Here is a 19,326-nt window from a genome sequence, read left to right on the forward strand (position 1 = left end):
GCCAGACCTTGCCAGGCCGGCACAGGAAGCCACACCCTGAAGTCAGATCCATGAGTAAATATTACATCTCCCTCAGCCTCGCTCTGAAGAGATAAGGGGAACAGAAAAGGGGGGTCCAGAAACCCGCTTCAGCTTCGCCCAGGAGGACCGGACAAAGGTCCTGCCACGGGAGCCCAGGCCATCTTACAAATATCAAGTCAGTAGTGGGTGGGGTCTCAGCAGGGAGACAGAATGAGGAGGTCCCAGGTCACCTCCCACTCCCTAGGGCATTAATGATGTGGCTGGTGAGAAGAGAGAGCCGGGGTTGGGGGAGAGAGCTGACAAAACAAGGTCAGAGAAACTTGTCCCCAGCTGCGGAGGAGATAACGACTTACCCACTCTAACCTCCTGAAGCTAAGGCCTGAGCCTCAGTTTCCTTGTCTGCAAAATGGGTTCTCAGGGAGGGAGGGTGATGCTGGCTAACAGGGAAAGCCAACAATGTCAACATGGATAATGAATCATTAGTAAGATATACCAACCATCTGGCCACTTCTCTTCTCTTTGGTCCACCACCTCCTGCTTGGTCCCGGGCCATGCAGTAGATACGATGTGAGCCACATATATACTTTAAGATGTCCTAGTGTCACATGGAGAAAAGTAAAAAGAAACAGGTGAAATGAATTTATTTGACCCAACCTAGGCAAAATGTTATCATTTCAACATGGACTCAATATAAAAAGTGAACAATCTATTTTGCATTCTTTCTGTGTGTGTGTGTCTGCAATACATCTTCAATATTTGGTGGGGTTTTTTTTTTCACCTTCAGAATCTTTTTTTTCCAGTTTTATTAAGAAAAGTTGACATAGGGAGTTCCCTGGCAGTCCAGTGGTTAGGACTCCTTGCTCTCGCTGCGGAGGGCCTGGTTTCAATCCCTGGTCGGGGAACTAAGATCCCAGAAGCCACACAGCACGGCCAAAAGGAAAAAAGAAAGAAAAAATGGACACATATCACTGTATAAGTTTAAAGTGTACAGCATGATGATTCGATTTACATATATTATGAAAGGATTATCACAATAGGCTTAGTTAAATCTATCATCTCCTATAGATACAATAAGAAGAGAAAAAATTTTTAATCTGTAGATGTTATGAGATGAAGTTTTAATACCTCCACCTCTCCTCTCATCCTCTCCCCAAAATTTTATCATACTTTTAATTATATCAATAATTAACGTTGGCACCAGTATAACAATGTAAATATTGTTCGCTGCAGAACCTATTAGGATACTGCAATTACGTGTCCTTTCTCTTCTTTTAGTTGAAGTGAAATTGACCTACAACACTATGTTAGTTCCAGGTGCACAATATAGTGATTCAATACTCCTATACCTTACAAAATATTCACCCCTTTGGTATGTACTTTTCACTCACAGCTCATCTAAACTCGGATAAGCTAATGGTAGTGGCTACCATACTGGACAGCACGGCTAGACTATTGCAGTCACCCCACTCCCTCCCAGCATCTGCCCTCGCCTCCCACAGTCTGTTCCCCACACTCAGCCAGAAGATCCTACTGACACCTAAGTCAGCTCCTATCCTTCTTCTGCTCACATCCCTCCCAGGGCTCCCATCTCAGAGTAAAAACCAAAGTCCTCCTGCAGCCGACAGTGCCCTGCAGGATCCGCCCCTGTTCCCTCTCTGCCCTCGCTCACTCTGCTCCAGCCACACCAGCCTCACACTCACCGAAACACTGCTGCCTCAGGGCCTTTGCACTTACTGTTCCCTTCGCCTGGAATTCTTTTCCCCCAGATTCAGCACAGCTCCCCCATTGAGTCTCTACTCCAGTGTCGCCTCCTAAAACATCTTCTCTCGGCCTTACATGAAACAGTGTCCTAGACACCTCCATCCCCTCCCCTGCTTTCTTCTTCTCCATAGCATTATCTCCACCTGATATATTATACCTGTTTGTGTTTATTTGTCAGTTGAGTATCTCCCCAAACAAAAGGTCAGTGTTATGGGGCAGGGATTTTTGTCTGTCCTATTTGTGGCTATAACCCAGCGCCTAGCACAGTGCCCGGCACCTGGTAGATGCTCAGTAAACGTCTGTTAAAAGGTGGATGAACAAGGGCCCCCACGTCCCCGGTGCCCACTTTGGGGCAGGGACAGCATTGAGCCTTCCACGCGCCTGCTGTCCCTCCCTCTCAGAGGAATCCCAGGGAGGTCAGTGTCAGGATCACCCACCACCCACCTCCCAGACAGGCAAGGGCCCCTGCCCAGGGTAGCCAGGTTTACTTTCTGCCCGCTGGGCCTGGCACATAGTAGGTGTTCAAGAAACTGCAGGGCTCAATCGGACCGGGAGCACCTGAGGAAGGGCTGGGGCGGTGAAGGCTGGGAGCAGATCGGGAAGGGCAAGGACAGCAGAGAAGGGTCAGTGTGATGCTGTGGGTGGTAATGGAGCCATGGCGGAGTCTGGACAAAAGCCGGGATCTGCCCCCAAGTCTCTAATAGCCACAACTCTTCTCGCTCCTCAGCCAGACGGCAAATCACCAGAAATCTGGACCTCCCTGGAGACTCCTCTCTCTGTGCCACCTACCCCTGGTGTCCAGTTCCACAAACACTCTCTCAGCCTCTGCTCTGTATCCGATCCTGTGCTGGGCAGTGCTGGGGACACGGTGGTGACCACAACAGCCCTGGTCTTGCCCTCCCACGACTCACAGTCCATTTGAAGAAACAGACCAACCCCCTGACAGTAAGGACCCAGGGTGGTCAGGGCTGGGACTGGGGATGAGGGGTGCACCTAACCCAGTATGAGAGTCAAGGAGGGCTTCCTGGAGGAGGAGGAGTTGTTGAATAGGCAATGGAATAGAGCAGAGGGAAGCAGGGGTGTGCTGGGTAGAGAGAGCGCCAGTGAGGCAGAATAACTGGAGCAGAGAGTTCCCAGAAGGAAGGGATGTTCCGTGAGGCTGGTCAAGCAGGCAGGGGCCAGGCCATGCAGGGCCACGGTGAGGAGCTGGGCTTTCTCCTGAGGGCACTGGGGAGCCATAGCAGGTTCTGGGCACCACGAGGGGGCCAAACCAGGGCCAGAGACCAGGGAGGAGTTGGGGAGGGGAAGCCAGACAAGGTGGGTGGGAGACCTGGACCAGGGCAGGGGCCATGGGGAGGGAGACAAAGGCACACAGGGCATTTAAGAGGCAGGCGAGATAGGGCGTGGTACGCGGTGGGCAGAGGGGGATTGGGCTTCAGGGACAAGGCCCAGCCTCTCGGTCCCAGTGATGGTGGATGGTGACGCCAATCCCTGATAAGAGGACGGGAGGAGGAGCGGGTCTGGGGGAAGATGTTGTCGAGGTCAGTTTGGGACAGGGTGAGGGAGAGGTGCCCAGGGACATCGAGGGAGGGGGGGAGGCATCCTGAATGACACTTAGGACGAGGTCCCGGGCTCAGGGGAGAGGGCTGGGCCAGGACAGAGAAGGGTGAGGTGAGGTCACAGGAGGGGTGGAGGCAGCAGGAGGCGCCAGGTCACCCACAAGTCACCTGGCCGCACCCACCCCTCTCACCTCACACTACCCCCGCGTCAGAGCCCCTCCCTGCCAGGGCAGCTCAGGACGAGCTGCTGGAGGAGCAAACCAGGACAGGTGAGCCACAGGTATGGCCCACTGCCCAGAAGCAGGATGCTCGGGCCTTGGAGAAACCAGGACCCAGAAGCTATTAAGATACCGATAATAGCACGTTTGTCAAGAATGCTCTTCCCCCAGATCCCTCCATGGCCTCTGCCCAGCATCATCTTCCCAGAGACATCCTCCCTGACACCCCCCCCGACTCTGCCCCCGACTCCAAAATCACCAGCCCCCTTCCTGGCTTTTTTTTTTTTTCTTTCTTTCTTTTTCTTTTTTGGCCGTACTGAGTGGCATGCGGGATCTTAGTTCCCCCACCAGGGATTGAACCCGGGCCCCCGCATTGGGGGCACGGAGTCTTAATCACTGGACGACCAGGAAAGTCCCTTCCTGGCTTTATTTTTCCCCCCCGAAGCACTTACCTCCATCCAATGTGAAATAGACTTTGTTTATTTGTTTACCCTGCGAATGTCAGCCCCACGAGGGCAGGGATTTTACCTACCAGCCTCTAGGACGGTGCCTGGCAGACAATCTAGGCTCACTAAATATTTGTAGGATAAACGAATGAGAGATTTCTTGAGGCTTGCTCAGGGCCAGGCATCTTGCTAAGTATTTCACACTTCATTTTTCACAACAGTCCATGAGGAGTGTACGATCATGACTCCCATTTTACAGATGAGGAAACTGAGGCCCAGTGGGCTCCATAACTTGCCCGGGGTCATGGAAGCTAGGAACAGTGGAACTAGGTCCAGTAACGTCAACCACACCTCATGTTTGGGACCCGACTCTGCCTGGTGCTGGCTAACTTCCTGACATCTGCTCTCAACAACCCTCAGTAGCATCTGCTCTCAACAGCCCTGGGTAGGGGCCACACCATCCCTCTTTCTCAGAGCAGTCAATGGAGACTCAGGAAAGGGCTGCTCCCAGCCCCACTTCCAGTAAGTGCAGAGCCAAGGTCAAAACTGGACTCTCTCTAGCCCCAAAGTCTCCACATACACCCATTTGACATCTAGAAAGAACAAGGCCTCAGGAGAAGAGAGAGAATGTGGATTTCTCAGCCCCACGCAGGAGGCCAAGAAGCAGAGCCCCAGAGGAAGCGTGCAGCCACCAGCCTTCCCTTCTGTGTGGCTTTGGAAACAGAGCCACGCAGGCCTCCCCCGCCTGCCAGAACTTGGGTAAGTCAGAGCCCTTACCTGGTGCCTCAGTTTCCCCATCTGCCAGTGGGGCTTCTGACAGTGCTCACATCACAGGGCAGCCACTGAGATGACACCTAAAGGTCACCCACAGCTTTGGGGCTGGGAAAACGGCAGTCACAACAGATGGGTTTTATCCCTTGGTGACCCCCAAGTTCACCAGGGAGACCAGGGACTGGGCCGTGGGTTAAGAACTGCCTTAAAATCTTCCCCTGCCCCTCCTTCCTCCTCCCTGATGACCTGGTTCTTCTCCTGGTACCAAACCTGGGCCCTCGGCACAAAGAAGTTTCGGCAGCGCCCCAGGAGGCCTGGCCAGGTCGTGGCCCCTGGCCCATGCCTGCCACACCTGCTCTGGTACCCAAACGGGGCCCCAGATCCTCGGTGACTCGATCCCTCCAAATTCAGGTGATCTCCCCCGGCTCCAAATCACCGAACCCTCCCACGTCCGGCGCCAGACGGAGCCAAACCCCAACCAGGAAGGGTCTCGGAGCGTCGGGCCGCCAACGCCGCTGTCTCCAAGAGCTGGGTTTGGGGTGAAAGATGGTGCTGACCAGATGCAGCTGGCTCCTCCTCAGTGGTGAGCGAGAATGGCGCCCCCAGAACCTCAGCCCCCACGGCCTCGGGGAAGGGAGGGGATCCCCGGCCTGGGGAGGGAAGGCGTCAGCCGGAAATCCAGCACGTCGGGAGGACAGCTCTGCTTCCCACAGGCACAATTTGCTCCACTAAGAGTCACCAGTGTGGGGCAGGCCGGGGACCGTCACCCAGAGAGGTCTTCAGGGTGGACTTTGGAGATTTCTAAGAGCGGGGTGTACGCTAGGGCAAGGGAGCCACTGCTATGCCTTCGTTCACGTGGCAAACTCTTACTGAGCTCTGGAAGCCTTAACTAGAGCAAGTTGTAACCAGCCACTCTGCCCCTCCCTCAGGCTATGGTTTGGGCAATTGCCTTCCTCCTCTCAGCCTCAGTTTCCTCATCTATGGAATGGGCCTAACTCCTGGGGTCGTTTGAAGGTCATTCCAAGCAGCGTTTACTAGTGCTTGCTGGGTGCTGTTCTAAATGCTTTCCACGTATTCATAACCACCCTATGAAGAAGGCCCACCCATGACCCCCTACTCCATAGACCAGAAGCCTGAGGCTCAGAGAGGTCAAGGCACCGGTCGGGGTCACACAGCCAGAAAGCGGCAGGGCTGAGTGCTAGACGCAGAGGCCTCGCTCACAGTCAGCCTTTATCAGCACGGAAAGTACCAGAAACGAAGCCAAGCATGTAAGCACTTCTTACGTGAGAACCAGCGCAGCTTCTCAATCCAGGCAACCACACACAATTCAAACCCAGGCAGCCCCGACCAGCTAGTCAGGTTTGGGGCTTATCTGTTTGGTTGAGAACAGAAGGGGTGGAGTGTATTAATCACGGCCCTACTTTCTGCCTCTGGAGAGGCAGAGGAAGGGCGCTGGACCGGGAGTCGGGGCCCAGGGGCTACACGAGGCAGCCTGATCTCGTAAGTGGAGGCCTAGTGACTCTCACAGCGGTGGGGGGCGGGGGGGGACCCTCTGGGTGGTATCCAAGGTCCTGCAGGCTGAGAGTGTGCTATGAGCTTGCTATGAGCAAGGCCTTAGGCTAGATCGTTAGCACAGCCCATCAAATCCAATCCTCAGACCACAGCCCCCTCCCCAGGACTGAGACTCCACACCTGGCTGACAGTTACTGAGCACTTACTTGTGGTGGGAACACATGTGCCCGGAGCCACGTCTCCTCCTCCATCAAACGTGGGGAGCGATCAAGTCCACCTCATCCCACCCCTCTGGCTCCTTTTCCTCAGCCGCTTTCCTGAGCGCGGGGGCCGAGATCTCTATCACCTCCGAGCCTGCCCAGCCAGCCGAGGGCGACAACGTCACACTGGCTGTCCAAGGGCTTTCAGGGGAGCTGCTTGCCTACAACTGGTATGCGGGGCCCACGCTCAGTCTGTCTTACCTGGTGGCCAGCTACATCGTAAGCACAGGCGATGAGACCCCTGGCCCGGCCCACACGGGGCGGGAGGCTGTGCGCCCCGACGGCAGCCTGATCATCCAGGGCGCCCTGCCCGGGCACTCGGGCACCTACATCCTGCAGACTCTCAACAGGCAATTTCAGACGGAGGTGGGCTACGGACACTTGCAGGTCTATGGTGAGACACCCCCCAGAGCCCCCTTTTCCCCAGCTGGGCTTTCCCATCTCCTTCCCAATCCTTCTTTTAAAAACAACAACAACAACAAAAAAGAAATTTTAAAAAATATTAAAACCATCACAAAAAAAAAAACTGACCTAAAATAACATTAAAATGCTCACCTCCTCCCAGATGGCTTCTGGGATTAAACCTGCCTCTCATCCTGTTCTTTGCCCCTCTGGCTGGGGGTTCAGGGGCACCACCGGGATCCAGCCATGCCCCCTGCCTGGGGAGGGGGAGGCCCTGGAAGCAGGCAGTGCCCGGCCCCCTCCCCCTCTGTCTGTTGCCCCACAGAGATCCTGGCCCAGCCTGTGGTCATGACCAACAGCACGGCGTTGGTGGAGCGCCGGGACACCATGCGCCTGGTATGCAGCAGCCCCAGCCCCGCCGAGGTCCGCTGGTTCTTCAACGGCGACACCCTGCCCATCGCTGTCCGCCTCGGCCTGTCCCCTGATGGCCGGGTGCTGACCCGGCACGGCATCCGCAGGGAGGAGGCCGGAGCCTACCAGTGTGAGGTCTGGAACCCGGTCAGTGTCAGCCGCAGCGAGCCCATCAACCTGACCGTGTACTGTGAGTCCTCCTGGCCCAGCCCCTGCAGAGATACCCAGTGCCCCAACCCCATAGGTGGGGAAACTGAGGCCAGGAGAGAGTGCCCAAGGGCATGCAGTGAGTCAGTAGGCCAGCTGGGGTTAGAAACCAGGGATTCCCCATAAAATGCACTTGACCCATCTCCTAAGGATGAAAGACCACCTTTGAAATTGAATAATCCTTCCCTTTGAATCAATACCTCCAGGACTGGTGGGTTTTGAAAGGGAGGGGGGACGGCGTGAGTGGTAGAATGGGAGGGGAAATAAAATTAAAAACATAACCAAAGCATGGAGTCGTTCCCAGGGGCAGCAGATATGCAGTGTACCATCCAGAGAAAGGAAGTCACTCAGGTACACGAGGGCCGGCAATGTAGAGAAACTTAGAACCTAGAATCCTACAACCAGGGCATTCTGGATTTAAGAAGCACTGGATTCTAGACTCTGAGAATCCTAGAAACTCTAGAAGCAGAGAGTCTTAGAATCTTAGAATCTAATTCTAAAACCTTAGAGCCACCCAACCCTAGAATCTTAGAAACATAGATTTCTAGAATCTTAGAATCCTAGAACATAGAAACATCTGCTCTTGGAACACTAGAATTCTAGACTCTTAGAACGGCTTATCAGAAACCATTTAGACTTTTTTTTTTTTTAACGGAACCATAGATTTCAAAAATATCTTGAAATGTTGTCTGGCCCAACACCCTCTTTTTACAGAAGAGAAAACTGAGATTCCCCTGAGAGGGAAGGTGATGGTCAAGATCTCAGAGCGAGTTAGAGATCCATGTGGGATTCGAAAAGGCCAGAGCTCTTTTTCCCTCCAGATATTCCCAGGGGCCCATCCTGGTGGAAAGAAAGCCAGGGGGGTGCCCACCTCGACCACCCTCTCCCTCCACTGCCCCATTTCTCTCCCTCCCCCCCCTCACAGTTGGCCCAGAACGCGTGGCCATCCTCCAGGATTCCACCGCCCGCACGGGCTGCACCATCAAAGTCGACTTCAACACATCCTTCACGCTGTGGTGCGTGTCCCAGTCCTGCCCGGAGCCTGAGTACATGTGGGCCTTCAACGGGCGGGCCTTAAAGAACGGCCAAGACCACCTCAACATCAGTAGCATGACGGCAGCCCAGGAGGGCACGTACACGTGTATCGCTAAGAACCCCAAGACCCTGCTTTCTGGATCTGCCTCAGTGGTGGTCAAACTGTCTGGTGAGTCGTCCCCAGCCTGACCAACGCCCCCCCCTCCATGGAGGCCCAGTTGGACTCAAGCTTTGGCTGCTCTACCCGCCATTAGGCTACCATTTGCCCAAGAGATGATTGGAGAGTGAGAGATTCTCAACCCATGCGTTGGCCAAGTGACAAAGTGGCATATCAGGTGGACCCTCTTCATCCAGGTGACAAAAAGAGGAAGTCTGTGCCTTGTCGCCCAGAAAACAACTGACGAATCAGGCTCTCTTCCTTGAGGGTTGGCAAAGGGAGAAATGGGCCGCATGTCCCAAACCGTGCAGCTGCAGAGTGGGAAAACATTCGGATGTCCCTTCCTACGGGTGCCCATGTGCTAAATTCAGTCTGTCACAGCTGCTCCAGGCTGGACCCACTCCCTGCCAAACAGACAGCTGAACCTCAGTGCATCCAACTAGATAACCCAGTTATCTGGCCCAGAGGCCGGTGTGCGCCTGCGCACACACGCATACACGCATACACTCCTGGAAAATCACAGCCGGTCGCTGGCAAATGGAAAAACACAGCGAGAGAGGCGCTGTCTCGCCTCTGTCCTTAAACAACCTGGCGGTGGGGGTAGTGCAGACACAGCTGGTTTTCTCAGAGATATCAGGATCCTCAGGGGACGTTTTCTCATCCCCTGGGGATGGTGGCTTTGAACATTAGGGCCTCATTCATTCCGCCTTGGTTCCTTCCCAAGTGGCCACCATCTCCCAGGGACAGCGGGAACGGTCCTTCCCTCCCTCCTCCCTCCCTCTTACTAACAGGCTGGGCCTCATCCAAAGGGTGGATACTCTTCCACCCAAAGCAGAAATGGCATTCCCAGAGGTAAGTGTACCTCCTGCCCCACCCTACTGGGGCTTGAGCAGCTGGTCTTGGCAGGAGACAGGGGGGTGGACCAGATGACCTCAGGCGCTGTCCAGAGCCCTGTCTGTGCAGGTCAAGATGGGGGGTGTCCAAGGTGTGCAGGTACGTGCAGGGAGTGGGTAGAGTGCCCCCAACGGCCTCCTAAACTGTCAGCACCCCTGTGGCAGGTGCCAGGGGAGAGACAGAGGAAAGGGAGACGCCACCCTTCTTCCACCTGGGGCAGACTGATCTGATGGAGGAGACATGGTCTCTGCCCTTGCAGAGATGGCCTTGAAACAGGGAAGCGTCGCCTCCCTATTCAAGAGCTGCCGGTTAGGGAGGAGAAGCAGTGCCTCAGCTCCATTCTAGCAGGGATGAAGGAGACACGACAGCCACCCTCAGTGAGCTTCCACTCAGACGGAGGAGGCAGACACTTGAGGAGATTTTGTAATCTGATGGGGGAGACATGGTCTTGAGGAGACATGGCTTTTTTTTTTTTTTTTTTTGAGAATTCCTAGTCTGATGGGGGAGACGCAGTTCCCACCTTTGGGGTACTCCCGATCTGATGGGGGAGTACAAGCCCCCCACTTTCTAGGAATTTCCAGTCTGATGGGACAGACACGCCCCCATTCAAGTTCTGGGGTCCCCAGCCTGACTGGAAAGACCCAGCCTGATGATAATCTGGAATTTCCAATCTGATGGAGGAGACATGGCCTCCCACCCTCTGGAATCTTTCAATCTGATGGGGAACTACAGTCCCCCTATTCTGAGGTCTCTTGAGCTGACGGAAGAGACAACACCCGGAGTACACAGCTCCCAGCTATCCGATGGGGGAGACACGGCCCCCATATTCTGAGAATTTCCAATCTGATGGAGGAGACATGACTCAACCCTCTAGGGTCTTCCAGTTTCATGGGAGAGATATTCCCCCAAAGGCCAGAAATTCCTAGTCTAATGGGGGAAGAGACAGCCCCCATTGGGGTTTCTCAATCGGACGGGAGAAGACAGCTCCCTGGCAGGCAGGCATTGCTGAGACACAAAATCCGCCTCCATACCACACAAGTCACCCCCTTCCTCTGTCTCCCTCCCGCCAACCCGCATGGGGAGTGCCAGCCGGGGGATGCATAGGTGAGCTGGTTGGGGGGTGGGCGGCGGACGCTCTGCCCCACCAAGGCCCGGGTGACCCAGCCCCCCTCGCTCTCTCCCCAGCGGCCGTGGTCGCCATGACAATCGTGCCGGTGCCGACCAGGCCGATGGAGGGCCAGGACGTGACGCTGACCGTACACGGCTACCCCAAGGATCTGCTGGTCTATGCCTGGTACCGTGGGCCTGCCTCTGAGCCCAATCGGCTGCTCAGCCAGCTGCCGTCGGGGAACTGGATCGCAGGCCCCGCGCACACAGGCCGGGAGGTGGGCTTCGCCAACTGCTCGCTGCTGGTGCAGAAGCTGAACCTCACCGACGCCGGCCGCTACACACTCAAGACCGTCACGCTGCAGGGCAAGACTGAGATGCTGGAAGTGGAGCTGCAGGTGGCCCGTGAGTGTGGGGGAGGGGACGGGGAGAGGGGGGCCTCTTTTCATAAAGGACTCCCAGAAGAGGGGCTCCGCTTCCTCCATCTGACTTGGGACTCCCCCAATGGAGCTCTTGCCTCTTCTATCAAACTGATGACCTGGACCAGGGGTAGATAGGCTTCCTCCATCAGACTGGGGACACTAAACGGGGCTTCCATGCCTTCTCTCTTCTGTAAGAGGCACACCAGACCAAAGGTTTTAAAATACCGTGTGTAGTCTGAGGGTAAGGCATCCTTTTTCCTGGACCATAAAACCCAGGAGATATTGCCTCTACCACCATACTGGAGGAATAGGCTAATGATGGTCGTTTACCTCTCCCATCAGACTAGAGGTATAGAGGGCGGAGCATGCCTCCCTCTTCAAACTGTCATCCTAGACAACGGGGATCATGTTTCATGCTTTGCGTTACAGTAAGAGTGAGAACAGAATTCCTACCCTCAGAAGGTAAATTAATCTCTCAAACTGAAATAGGGACGATCTCCTCCATCAGGATGGAGATTTCTAGGTGGTGGGAATTGTGTTCCCTCTTCAGACTGGAAATTCCCTGTGTTCAGGAACAATGTCTCCTCCATCAGACTGGGAGCTCCCAAAAGTCAGGAACAATGTCTCCTCCATCAGACTGGGAGCTCCCAGATGCTGGGGACCGTGTCTCCCCATCAGACTGGGGGCTCCCAAAAGTCAGGAACAATGTCTCCCCCATCAGACTGGGAGCTCCCAGATGCTGGGGACCGTGTCTCCCCATCAGACTGGGGGCTCCCAAAAGTCAGGAACAATGTCTCCTCCATCAGACTGGGAGCTCCCAGATGTTGGGGACCGTGTCTCCCCATCAGACTGGGGGCTCCCAAAAGTCAGGGACAATGTCTGCCCCATCAGACTGGGAGCTCCCAGATGTTGGGGACCGTGTCTCCCCATCAGACTGGGAGCTCCCAAAAGTCAGGAACAATGTCTCCTCCATCAGACTGGGAGCTCCCAGATGCTGGGGACCGTGTCTCCCCATCAGACTGGGGGCTCCCAAAAGTCAGGAACAATGTCTCCCCCATCAGACTGGGAGCTCCCAGATGCTGGGGACCGTGTCTCCCCATCAGACTGGGGGCTCCCAAAAGTCAGGAACAATGTCTCCCCCATCAGACTGGGAGCTCCCAGATGCTGGGGACCGTGTCTTCCCATCAGACTGAGCATCCCCAGAGGTCTGAGATGTCATGTCCCTGGAGCCTTGCCTCTCCCATCAGACCAGGAAGTCTCAGAAGCCATGTCCCTGAGTTAAAGACAGTGACCCCCCTCCCTCAGACTTGAAGCTTCCAGGATCAGGGACCCAATCACTGACAGACACCCTAGCACCCTCCCCATTCACTCATTAAACTCTAGTTTCCTGGGTCAGCGTTGGGGGGAGAAGGCTGGTCAATGACAGCAGGCCACCCCCGATGAAGCCTCGGAATTCCTTTTCACTCTGTCTCTCTTCTCACAGTCAACCTCCCTTCCTCGCACAAGGACCAACGCCACCTTCCTGAACCTGAACCTGGCACAGGCTGAGCATGGGGCGGGTGGGGCCGCTGGGAGGCCAGGGTTGGGCAGGGGAGCAGAAGGAATGGGGGCACTGGGGACCTGGTCCCCTACCTCCCTGACGACCTCCTCCACCCCTGTGCCCCATCCTCCCCCACAGCCCTGGAGTAGCACCATGGCCCTGGAGACCTCCAGAGAGACCAGCTCTTCGTGCCACCCTCCTTGTTTCCTCCCCCTGAGTGGAGGACCACTTGCTTCCAGCAAGGATGCAGGACCATGGTTCACGGTTCTCCTGCTTCCACCCTAGAGTTAGAGCCAACAGGGCCCTACTCCTTCACTGAGCTGTCGGAGAGCCACAGAGGCTATAAACATCCTGGTTAACACACGCCTGTGTCAGCCTCTCCTTCCACCACTCCCAGCTCTGCCATTCCTGGTCATCACACTCGCTTCTTTTCCCACCCAGGATGCTTCTCGGTCTGGCTGCATGCATGCACAGGGGTGCCCAAAGCTCAGGGCTCCCAGCCCCCACTGCTTGATGTCAGGGCCTTAGGCCCTTCCCACATCTCCCCAGGTTATATCTGAGGGTCCTGCTTCCCAGTAGCCCAAAGAGTGCCCCTCCTGTGGCACCCAACAGCTGCCCTGTTTGAACACGGCCCTCCCCTACACTGCGCCTCACTCCATAACCCAGGCACTGATTTGTGCACAGGACAACGAATGACCAAATTTCTCAGGAAGAGTTCCAGCATCTTCTGGCCCTCATCCATTTAACCAAAGATGCCCTTTTGTGTCCTCCATTGTCCTGGGATTCCCCCACCCCCACGCCATGTATCTCAAACATCACTTGCACAGTCCTAAAAATATCTCCCTCCTCCTCTAAACACACAAAAAAGCCCCTATGAATAAATGAATGCAAATGGGGAAGGGGTGGGGTTGAGGGGTGGAGAGCAGGGGAGTGGGAACCAGAAGGGGTGTGTCTTCTAACTCCTCTCACTAGTAGGGTATGAGCCGCAAGCGTAACCCAGCCAGGATGACCTACTATGGGGAGACTCTCGGTGTTAGTCAGAAGTGGTAATAGCAGACTCCAGGCTTGGGGTAGAAAGAGAGATTTGGGCAAGGATGGAAAGGCCTAGTAGAGAGATTTCCCAGAAACTTTCAAGACAGATCCTTTCTGGGGATGGCCATGTTGAGCTGAGATGGTGCGTGGTGAAAGGCACCCAGAATGAGGGTTATAAAATCTGGGTTAGAATCCTGCATTTGCTATGGATTCACTAGACTCTCAATTTGTCCATCAGCAAAAATGTGTGGACTTAGGATAGAATAGAGTTTTCCAAACCATTTTATTACCCTCAGAGCCCTTTCTTCAAATGCGAACTTACATGGTAGGTCAATATATTATTTAAACTAGCAATGCAATAAAAGTAGATATCAATTCGAAAGCTATAGTCCTCCCTCTCACCTAATTTCTACACATTTTTGAAAAATATCCTTAAATTTAAATAATACTTGGATTACAGAGGCAATTAAAATGCAAAATACCAACCAGAATCAATGGCCAGTGAAAACATTATATATATAGATAGAGAGAGAGAGAGAGAGAGAGAGAAAGAAACTGTGGGATATGGCCAAAGCTGCACTTGGAGGGGGAATGATAGCCTTAAATGCTTAAAGGCATTGAGAGTACTAAAAAGAAAAGATTTTGAAATTGAGCAAAATAAGGTTGCCACTCAAGAAACTAGAAAAAGTCCATGAAATAAACCAAAGTAAAAAGGTAAGGAATTAAGAAAAGTAAAAGCAGAAATGGATGAAGTATAAAATAAAACATAGAGTTAGTCAATAAAGCCTAGAGCTGGTTCTTTGAAAATACCAATGAAATAGACAAACTTTTTGCAAGTATGACAAGAGACAGAGGAGACTAATATATAAAATAAAAGAGAAACTGTTCTGATTGAAGTAGAACAGGTTAGATGCTCAATAAATATATATATTGAGGGAAGAGAATAGTTCCCCAACAGCCACTTGCCTCTCCTCTTTCATGATGGCAGGCACTGCCTCCCATAAAAGAAGCTGAAAGTGTCAGGTACTCACTTTCCCCAACTGCTTTGCAGCTGTTGGTCGCCATGTGACCAATTCTGGCCAACGAAGGAAGGAGAGAGCTAAAAGTTCTGTCCACTGACTCTGCCCCACCTGAGTGGGCACTAAGGGAGCTCCATGGAGTTTGAAAGTTATTAGCTAAATCAGTGTTCTCCAATATGAGGTTTCCAGGCAATGGCACAGCTAGGAAGTGAGGATAGATTTAAGCCCATACTCAACTCCAACAACAGGAACAGCCCCAAAATGGGAAATAGCGTCCATATTCTCCCCACCCCTCCATATTCACAAAAGAGTCAGTAACATATATATCAGTTAGAATTTTTCTTCGGTGGTTGGTAGGAGAGACTGGAAATAACACAAAAAACAAAGAGAGAGGACATTAATATATAAGATAAAAGAGAAACTGGTACATGTAAGAGTAGCTTACATGGATAGAAGATTATTTCTCTCTCACATAAAAGGTAATCATAAGCAGATTGTCCACAGTGTCATTAGGGACACAGCTCGTTCTGTCTTTCTGCTCTATCATTCTTAGCTTGGGGCTTCTATTCTCTTGATCACCTCATGGTCCAAGATGGCTGCTGGAGTCACAGCTGCCTCATCCATGTTCCACGCAGGAAGCAGAAAGAGGGGGACAAAGGGTAAAAGAAGCCCCATGCCCCATTATGGACTGTGCCCCTTTTAAGGAACTTTCCCCACCCTACAACTTCCACTTATATCTGATTGACCAGCTCTTAGTCATGTGGCCACCCTAGCTGCAAGGGAGGCTGGGACATGTAGTCTTTTCCCTGGGTATATTGCTGCTCCAAAGAACTTCAGGGTCCTGCTCTCAAGGAAGACAGGAAGGATGGATCCCAGGTGGGCAGCTGGTAGGCTCTGCCATGACACACCTTGGAACTCCTCCCTTCCAAGCTGAACAAAATCGCCTTGCTCACCTAAGCCCAAAGCGAAAGAGCCCCAGGCACAGTAACCAGGATTTGGGAAAGACTGGGGTTGTGTTCCAGCAGGGCTGGCTTTGTGCAAGGCAGAATGAGGCCAGCGGGAGGGGCCAAAGGAGGGGAGGGGGTAGCAGCTCAGTTTTCTAGGTCAAGCCAGATCCCATTTCCTCAGGGTGTGGAGGCTCAGATGTCCCCAGGACCAAGTCTCCCGTCCCACTAGGCCTCTCTGGGCTTCTGAACTGAATCCTCCAGGCAGTCCAATCCCCCTCTTTGATTTGGTCCCTTTGTATCTCTATCTCAGTGAATTCCTACAAGAACCCTCATGAGTATCACTGGCAGTTCCTCCATTTTACAGGTGAGGAAACTGAGGCCCAGAGAGCCAAAACCTCACTCCATGTTCCATAATTCCCACAGCTGCTGGGAGGAGGCTAGGTGAAGAGTCCCCATCACTCCTCAGCAGGGCCGGCCAGGCAGGGGTGCAGGCTCAGAGCCCAGATGGAGCTGAGGTGGCCACCTGAGCTGAGGGACTCCAGGCAATGTGGCTTTTCCTCACTTGTAAAACAGAGATAGTAATAGTACCCACCTCCTAGGACTGTTGAAAAAATTAAATGAGTCAATACGAGGAGAGAATCTAGTTACATCAATGCTTGATAAATGCTTTTTAACTCATTCAGGTGTTAGGTTTGGGCAACAGGCTGATGGAAAAGCCAAATATAACCCTTTTTCTATAATACCTTCTTCCTGGGGGACTTAATTAACCCTACGGCACAGGTTTCCCTCATTTTATGGAATACAGGCTGGAAATACAATTTATGGGAAATTGTAATCACCTGAAAACGGCTTCCAAGAAAAATAATACCCACGTATAAGCTTTTAGAATCCTGATGCTGAACATTTTTTTAATTTAAAAGTAAAAAATAATGAGGAATTTCCTGGTGGTCCAGTGGTTAGGACTCGGCGCTTTCACTGCCTGGGGTGGGGTTCCATCCCCGATCAGGGAATTAAGATCCTGAAAGCCACGCGGTGCCGACGCTGATCCTCACGGTGCCGGAGGAAACGTGGCCTGAGCACAGATTCCCTGACTTGCTTCTCACAGCCTCCCTTTGAACTGGGGCCCCATTTCCCCAGTCTCCTAGCTGTTTATTAAAAATACACCTCCCAGGTCTCTGCCTGGGCCCAGGGACTCTGTGTCTCCAGGGAAGGGACCTGGAAACTGGATGTTTTAAATAAATAGCCTGGGTAATTTTTGTCAGCTGGCAAGTTGGGGGACCCAGATGCGGGGACGGTTGGACAAAAAAAGGAAAGAGAGGCACAAAGAGAGGGAGGCAACTTACCCAAAGTCACTCAGCCGGGAAGGGGCAGGGCCAGGGTTTGGCCCAGGATCACTCAACAGGTTTTCAGACTGAAGGCTGAGACTGGGACTGTCTTCTGCCCCAAGGGGCTCATAGCGGCTCCCCATGTCCCTCCCCCACAAAGCCCAGAGGGGGCTTGGGGTCCTCTTGGGCCCTCAGATTCCACTAGCCATGAGTGGGAGCCAGGCCAGACCTCCAGAGCCGTCTATGCCTCTCTCCCCCCAACCCTCCCCCTCACCCAAGGTGCCTTTTCTCAAGTAACCTTTCTGCAATGGGGAGGGCAGGGGTGGGGTTTAGGATTGACCTTGAGGCCAAAACACACAATGGCCCAGTCAGTCTCTGGAGCCCCGCCAGGGAGAGGAAGGAAGCCTGCCCTGTTTTTCTCCCCTGGGCTGGAATGTTGATTCAGGATGGAGAGAGAGAGGGAGGAGGGTGAGAAAGAGGAAGGAGGGATGAGGATAGAATAGGAAGGAGGAGGTGAAGGAGGAGGAGGATGGTGAGAAGGAGGAAGAGGAGGAGGGAAGAGGGGGTGCCTGGCACCAGGGTGCCAAGGCTGGACTTTGGGAACTAAGCAGGGAGTCTGGTCAACTCCAGCCCAGCCTGACACACACTGTAGAGTCCAGAGAGATCATCCCAGCCCCTCGAGGTTGCACAGGACCAGGGCAGCCAAAGAGCCTCACCCGTTCCACTAACCACAGGCAGAAGCTCCCTGAGTTCCCACAGTGGCCTTCAGAAGCAGGTGTCAGGTGCCCCCAGAGGTAAGGTCACCTTTCTGGAATCACCTCCCCTGTGGATCACAGTCCTTCCCCTCCTCCTCTCCTTTCCTCTCACTCCACTCTGGCCACACTGGCCTCCTGGCTATTGTTTGAAGAAACCACGCAACTCCTGCCTCAGGGCCTTTGCACTGGCCTTTCCCTCTGCCAGGAATGTTCTCACTGTGGATGCCTGAGTCACTCCATTAAGGTCTATGCTCAAACCCCCCCAACACCCAACGTTGTCTAGCTCTGTTCTTCAGATCATTTATGACACACACATGTTCCACTTCATATTATATATTTCTTTTCTTTTCTTTTCTTTTCTTTTGGCTATGCACATGGCTTGTGGGATCTCAGTTCCCTGACCAGGGATTGAACCCAGGCCTCTACAGTGAAAGTGCCGAATCCTAACCATTAGACCATCAGGGAACTGCATATTGTATATTTCTTTCTTCACTTGTTCATTATCTGTCTTTTCCACCAGACTATGAGCTCCATGAGGCCGGAATTTTCCTTCTTTTGTCTATCACCTTAAATCAGTGCTTGGCACACACTATGTGTTCAATTAATAGCAGTAATAACGATAAGGAGACTTGCCCTACCAGATAACAAAACACACTGTAGAGCTATTATTGTATCAGCTATCTACTACTGCGTAACAAATTACCCCAACACTCAGCACCTTTATTATCTCAAGGTTTCTGTGAGTCAAGAATCTGAGAGTGGCTTGGCTGGATAGTTTGTTTTTGTTTTTGGCCATGCCTTGTGGCATGTGGGATCTTAGTTCCCCAACGAGGGATCAAACTCATGCCCCCTGCAGCACAGAGTCTTAACCACTGGACTGCCAGGGAAGTCCCTTGGCTGGATAGTTCTTACTCAAGGTCTCTGGTGAGGGTACAGTTAAGAGGTTGGCAGGGTTACAGTCATCTGAAGGCTTGGCTGGGACTGGAGGATCTGCTTCCTGGCTCGTTCACATGGCTGTTGGCAGGAGGCCTCAGTTCCTTGCCACATAGACCTCTCCATAGAAGTCTCATGACAAGGCAGCTGAATTCTCCCAGAGCGAGTTGTCCCATGGGCGAACAAGGAGGAAGCCACAGTGCCTTCATGACTTGGTCTCAGAAGCCACACACCATCACCTCCGCCATATTCTACCGACTAGAAGCAAGTCACTACATCCAGCCACATTCAAGAGGAGGGGGATTCGTCTCCACCTTTCGACGGAACATTTTTAAACCATCATAGTCGTAATACGTAAAGCAGTGTGGAATGAGGAAAAAAAACAATGGAGAGACAGTACATGCTGAAGGGTATCTGAGTCAGCTCAGGCTGCAGTAACAAACTACCACAGACAGGGTGGCTTAAATAACAAACATTTATTTCTCACAGTTCAAGAGGCTGGGAAGTCCAAGATCAAGGTGCCAGCAGGGTAGGTTTTAGTGTGAGTCCTCTTCTTGTGTCTTGCAGGTGGGTCCATCTCACCATGTGCTCT

General features: G+C 53.0%; 1 protein-coding gene and 1 long non-coding RNA gene across 3 annotated transcripts in view; one reads left to right on the top strand and one right to left on the bottom strand.

Annotated features, from left to right (window-relative positions):
- The window catches only part of LOC307179495, a 37,500-nt gene extending 20,221 nt beyond the window's left edge, over positions 1-17,279 (bottom strand). For both annotated transcript variants that reach the window (XR_013825399.1, XR_013825400.1), the window contains exons 1-2: positions 17,065-17,279; positions 519-616 (exon numbers count right to left, since the gene is read on the bottom strand). This is a non-coding gene — a long non-coding RNA (uncharacterized lncRNA). The remainder of the gene's footprint in view (positions 1-518; positions 617-17,064) is intronic.
- Positions 5,323-13,168, top strand: CEACAM16 (CEA cell adhesion molecule 16, tectorial membrane component; the record flags this gene model as incomplete). The annotated part of the gene is made up of 6 exons (XM_079907348.1): positions 5,323-5,359; positions 6,598-6,942; positions 7,276-7,551; positions 8,494-8,772; positions 10,840-11,166; positions 12,862-13,168. The coding sequence occupies 6 exons, from the start codon at positions 5,323-5,325 to the stop codon at positions 12,870-12,872; spliced, it is 1,275 nt and encodes a 424-aa protein (XP_079763474.1). The 3' UTR covers positions 12,873-13,168.
- Positions 17,280-19,326: the final 2,047 nt, after the last annotated feature.

The sequence above is a fragment of the Stenella coeruleoalba genome (assembly GCF_951394435.1).
Source record: "Stenella coeruleoalba genome assembly, chromosome: 20".
Classification (NCBI taxonomy): Eukaryota; Metazoa; Chordata; class Mammalia; order Artiodactyla; family Delphinidae; genus Stenella; species Stenella coeruleoalba.